The following is a 5,320-nucleotide window of genomic DNA, read 5'->3' on the forward strand; positions in this document are numbered from 1 at the left end:
AAAATATCCATATAATACAATAACTAAATAAACCAATATCAACAAAGCATCAACTCTGGAAAAAAAAATCCCATTCCTACTGTAAGGCTCAATTATTTTTTAGGAATAATTTATGAAGGCATGCACCTACCTTTACAATCTGAAAACTTTGCTTGGACCAGTGTTAGCACCTGTTTGTACACAGCAAACTCAACCCTTCTCACTTCCTTCTGGGAAAGATTTAATATTTAAGTGGAGCTGTTCATTGTTGATTCTTTGCCCTGTTTCTTAAGTCCTAAGATAAGGCTCAGTTTCTAAAAATAATTTTGGAGCCAAAGACACGTCCCTTATGAACACTCGCTTCACTTGTGTCCCTCTTGATTCGCTATGAACAACACAGAAAACACACTGGCATGTAGATTAAAATGTAGTTAGTTGTGTGTTGAGGGGAAGCAGCAGAGGAGGGCTCGCCCGACATCGGAGTCTCACCACACCTTAGTTTCTTCACAGCAAGCCCCAGAGAAGTCTCCTCTAGCTTCTGGGATGAGCATGTCTGCTAGGATTCATTTCGGAGTTCAGGTCGGGTGCTGTCCATTTTGTGTGACGGGCTGGATCTTCTCTAGGGAGACATCAGTGTCATAGTCCAAAATGACAGACAGGGCTGGGGAGAGCTTCTCCAAGGGCTCAGCTATTCCACCCGCCTCTGCCTTCTTCAGGTCCTCAGAGGAGCCCACGGCATGTGGGATCAGATACACCAGATTGCAGTCCTTGGAGATGGAACCTCGAGGCTCGTGATGGCTGGAAAACACCACAGCCCCGTTGTTATTGATGCTAACCGTCTCTATGGCATTATGCGTCGCCGGGCAAAGTCTGTAGCATCCTAAGAGGGTGGAAAATGCCTTCCGAAAATCAGCATTAAAGGCATAAATGATGGGGTTCAAGGAGGAATTAGCCCACCCAAACCACACAAACACGTCAAAGGTGATGGAATCGATGCAGAAGGGCTGGGTCTCCCCAGACCCACAGAAGGGCACCATGCAGTTCAAGATGAAGAAAGGGAGCCAGCAGCACACAAACACCCCCATGATCACAGACAGAGTCTTCAGAACTTTAGTCTCTCTTTTGAAGGACATCTTGAAGGAGCTTTCCGGCTGAGAACACTCCACGGGGTTTCCATTACCGGTAGTGGCCTGGCAGTTCTTGGCATGGACTGCGGCCCTCTCCAAGGCCGAGATGCGCCGTATTTGTTTCTGGGCGATCCTGTAGATCCTGGTGTAGGTGACGATCATGATGGCCACAGGGATGTAAAAGCTTATTAGGGAGGATGAAATAGCATAGGTCCTGCTCAAGCTGGAGTCACAGTTGTCGGTGGTCTCATCCAGGGAAGTGGCATTCCCATCAGAGGGGCTTGTGGGTTTCGCCTTGTGCCAGCTGAGCTGCACCGGAATGAAGGAGATGAGGACAGACAAAGTCCATGCCACACTGATCAGAATGAAGGCTGCCTTGGGGGTCATCTTCCTCTCATACCGGAAGGGGCTAGAGATGGCCCAATACCTGTCCACGCTGATCACACAGAGGTTGAGGATGGACGCGGTGGAGCACATGATATCAAAGGCCACCCAGATGTTACAGAAGGACCCAAAGGGCCAGAAGCCAGCGATCTCAGCCACCGCTTTCCAGGGCATGACCAAGACAGCCACCAAGAGATCCGACACGGCCAAGGAGATAACGAAGAAGTTGGTCACCTTGGACCGCAGGTGTCGGAACCTGATGACAGCAGCACAGACCAGCGTGTTCCCCAGGAGTGTGGACAGGATGAGCAGCGACAGGAAACAGGCTGTAAGGATGCGGAAGGAGAAGTCCCTCTCCACCACCATCCCGGCGCCGTCCATGGTAGAGGTGTTCAGAGTCCTCATCTTCCTGAGGGAGAGCGCAGAGGGGGCTCGGACACCCCTCAGGTTCCTAAGCAGGAATTAGGGGTTGGTCAGACCTGCAGGAGTCCTCGCTGGTCAGGCAGCCCCTTGCACAGCCCCACTTGCTCCCCTGGGTGGAGGACCTCACCAGCATTCCATTAGAGGGCTGCAGCAATTGTGTGGCAGGAGCCTGCCCTTGGCAGTCCAGATCAGCCCCTTGGAAGCTCCCTCTTGCTCTCTACAACTGTCTTGTGACTCCCTTGCTCCAATTCACTGTCACGGGGACCAGTTGGCCCTTCAATGCCCCATGGAAAGCACTGGCTTTTTAGCATATTCTAAGCTATCAATCCAGAGACTCCCAGTCTTCTGACGAGCTAGTCAATTGTCGTCACATTTCAGGGCTGTTGTCTTTCTGGTGGTGACAGAGAATTCTCCCCTTCTGAGGCGCAGCTGAAAATACATGCCTTGCTCCTCCAAGCCCCTGGCTCTGCACCAGCTCCCCCAAAGCTCTAGAAAGCAAAGAGAAAGCAAAGGACGTTTGCCAAAATAAGCAGATCGCATCTTTACTGTCAAGCCCAATCCAACCCCCTCTGAGCCACCTACCTTGCCTTGGGGTTGTCTCCCTCCAAGCCCCCAGGAGCTCGGGGAGAGCGGGCTTCGCGAGGCGCCCGGGAGGCACGCCTCAGTCCTATCCTGCGCGCGCAGCTGGGGTTCTGCTCCCGATGCGCAACAGTCGCCGGAGCGGGTTTGGGAAAAGGATCCTGGGCCAGGTCCACAGAGAGCTGGCGCTGCCCCCACTGCCTCCAATGGCTAGAGATGGTTCAAAGCGGACGAGACCCTGAAAAATGCCCCCGGACACTTGGAGCTTCCTTGAGAGAGGACGCCCCCAGTATTAGTCACCTGGGCAGCTTCTTTGCTTCCCTTCTCCGGAAAACGAGCGCCCGGGCGCCCCTCGAGTGGCCTCTGGTCCCTCGGGGAAGAGCCCTGCGCCTTCCCGCGGAACTGCCCGCTACCTGCCAAGGAGCCCGTGAGAACACGAGGCAGGGAAAGCCGAGCTGGCACCGGCGGGCGCACGGGCTGGCCAGGTTCCCTCGGGGCACAGCCCACCCCCCCTGCGTCCCTCCCCTGCCCTGGAGGCGGGCTTCGCTTGACAGGCAGAGTTACAGGCGACAGCCCCACGTGGTTCCCCCGGTTGGTGCCGCGGGGGAAAGGGGTGGGGGACGTCCAGGTGAGCGCTCACCCGCCCCGGGTTACCCCGCCGAACCCCGGGCCCCTGGCACTCGGGACAGCACCCGACAGGGGCCCGCGAGAAAAGATCCGATGTTAAAACCTCAAATGAGCCCGAGTCGCCGGAAAGCAAAGCTCCGCCCGACACTCAGCGCCTCCTGGGGTCAACCCGAAGCCTTTCCCAAAGACCAAACGGAAGCAGGGACAGCGCTCACTCTCCCACGGACACCAACCACTAGAACAGCGCGCCCAGGTCCGACAGGCGCTGCCTCCAATTGCCCCCCAACTAGGGTGAGATGTGCCTTGCGGGCGCCTCTACTCACCGCTCGCCGGGAGGGCTCCGCGCAGCAGCACGCCTGGCCGGTGCGCTCCGCTGCGCCCAGAGGGCTCTCACTTCGCGCTCAGCTGGGGTAGTGGGCTCGTCCACGGCTGCGGTCAAGGCCGGACTGCAGCCAGTGTCCAGCGCCCGGTGAGCGCCCCAACCCCAGAGCCACGCGCTCAGCGGGCCCGGGGCGCCCTCTGCCGGCGGTTTTGGCTTCCAGTGCCCCGACTGCGCTCTCTCAGGCACCAACCTCACCGGTATGGGCTCCAGCATCCACGCGGGATCCGCGCCTGGACCCACTCTTCCCTGACTATGACCGCCAGAACCTGGGAAAGAGGACTCCTCTGCTTGAAATCCCCTAAAAACTGACAAAGGTGAAAATTTTTCTTTTGCTAGCACTGCGTTCATTGAGCCACTGTATTTTCCTGAGCCTCACTACGTACCAAGAGCGACAGGGTAAGCAAGATACAAGCCTTACTCTCAAAGAGTAAACCAGAGAGAACTCGCCTTATGTCGTCCACCCTTTAAAGAATCCCTCCTCATAAGCCTCCTCATCTTCACTTTGCCGGAGTGGAAAATCAGGTTCAAAACACTACCCAAAGTTGCACAGAGTTAATGAGGGTGCTAGCTGCCTGACTCCCACCCGCGTGTTCTTTTCACCTACACGCCACTGCCTACTGGGAACTCTGAGTCTAGTGCGGGATCCGGCGAACTAAATAATTACCCACAGAGCTAAAATAGAGGAAAGGACAAGATGGAAGCAAGAAGGCCTGGTGGAGATGATTGTCCCTGAGCCCCTCCCCTGCTGCCCTGGGCAATGCCTCACAGGACAGACTTCACAGCTGTAAATGGCGAGATCACCGCGCCTTGCCGTGCCTTCCTGGGCGTGGGGAATCCGTTAAGCAAGCAGTTTCCATGTCAGACTGCCAGGCTTCCTGTCCCTACCCTGCCGCTGCTGGCTGCGTGTGCCCTCTATCCTCTCTGAGCTTGGTTTCTTCCCCTGTAAAATGGTGATGACATAACAGGATTGTTATAAGTATTAAATGAGATGATGTTTATACAGGGCTTGGCACGGAGCCTAGGACCCAGTCAGCCCTTTCCAGGTAGGCACCCCTGAGGGCTCGTTAGAATACCTATAGACTTATCTCCTTGAGAACCTCGCACCACACTGGAAGCTACAATTTTCTCTGTAAAAACCCTGACCCTAAATAATAATTCCATTCAATTAGCCAGTTCAAACTGCACCTTGATTTTAAATGAAAGAACCGCATTACAGACAGCAGACCCTCCTGTGCCTCTGTTACCAGCTCTGTTCTTCCACCCTCAGCCCTACTGTCACACATATTGACACCATGGGTCATGAGTCATGGTCACAGTTACAATTTTTGCCACAAACCTGCCCAAAGAACCACACGCTTATAGAGTCTTAAAGCAATGCTTAACATAACACTTCCAGATCATTTTCCTTAAGGTAGTCATTCCCCAAGCTTCCTGGCTTTATTGCATCTTTCTCTCCCTTTTACTAACAAACACAAGTGAAAGAATATGCTTCTGGTTCAAGACAGTCATGTCAGCCTTAATGTTTAACTCCTCACATTCTACCCACCCATCCTGGAGTGTTTTCGCTGCAATTACCCAGAAATATACAGGTAGCAGAAATTCAGCATTAACCCTGGAAGGCAGGAAAGATTGGGGGATGGGGGTCCTTTCTCCAGGATAAAAGGCAGATAGGACTGAACTGAAGGAGGGAGGTCTCCCTGGGATTTTTCATCTGGAAAGAAACCCCAAAAGAACACACTACAAGATGGGGGTAACAGGGCCTGGAGGCCAGAACAAGGCCAATTTGAGGGGTAAAATTTCTGTCTAATGATTCCCCTGA

General features: G+C 54.0%; 1 protein-coding gene across 1 annotated transcript; it reads right to left on the reverse strand.

The window, feature by feature from the left end:
* Positions 1–426: 426 nt before the first annotated feature.
* DRD1 (dopamine receptor D1) lies at positions 427–1,919 on the reverse strand. The gene has a single exon (XM_060146570.1). It carries the CDS (start codon positions 1,893–1,895, stop codon positions 555–557), a length of 1,341 nt encoding a protein of 446 aa, XP_060002553.1. The 5' UTR covers positions 1,896–1,919; the 3' UTR covers positions 427–554.
* Between the last annotated feature and the right edge of the window lie 3,401 nt (positions 1,920–5,320).

This window comes from Lagenorhynchus albirostris, chromosome 3, assembly GCF_949774975.1.
Source record: "Lagenorhynchus albirostris chromosome 3, mLagAlb1.1, whole genome shotgun sequence".
In the NCBI taxonomy this organism is placed as follows: domain Eukaryota; kingdom Metazoa; phylum Chordata; class Mammalia; order Artiodactyla; family Delphinidae; genus Lagenorhynchus; species Lagenorhynchus albirostris.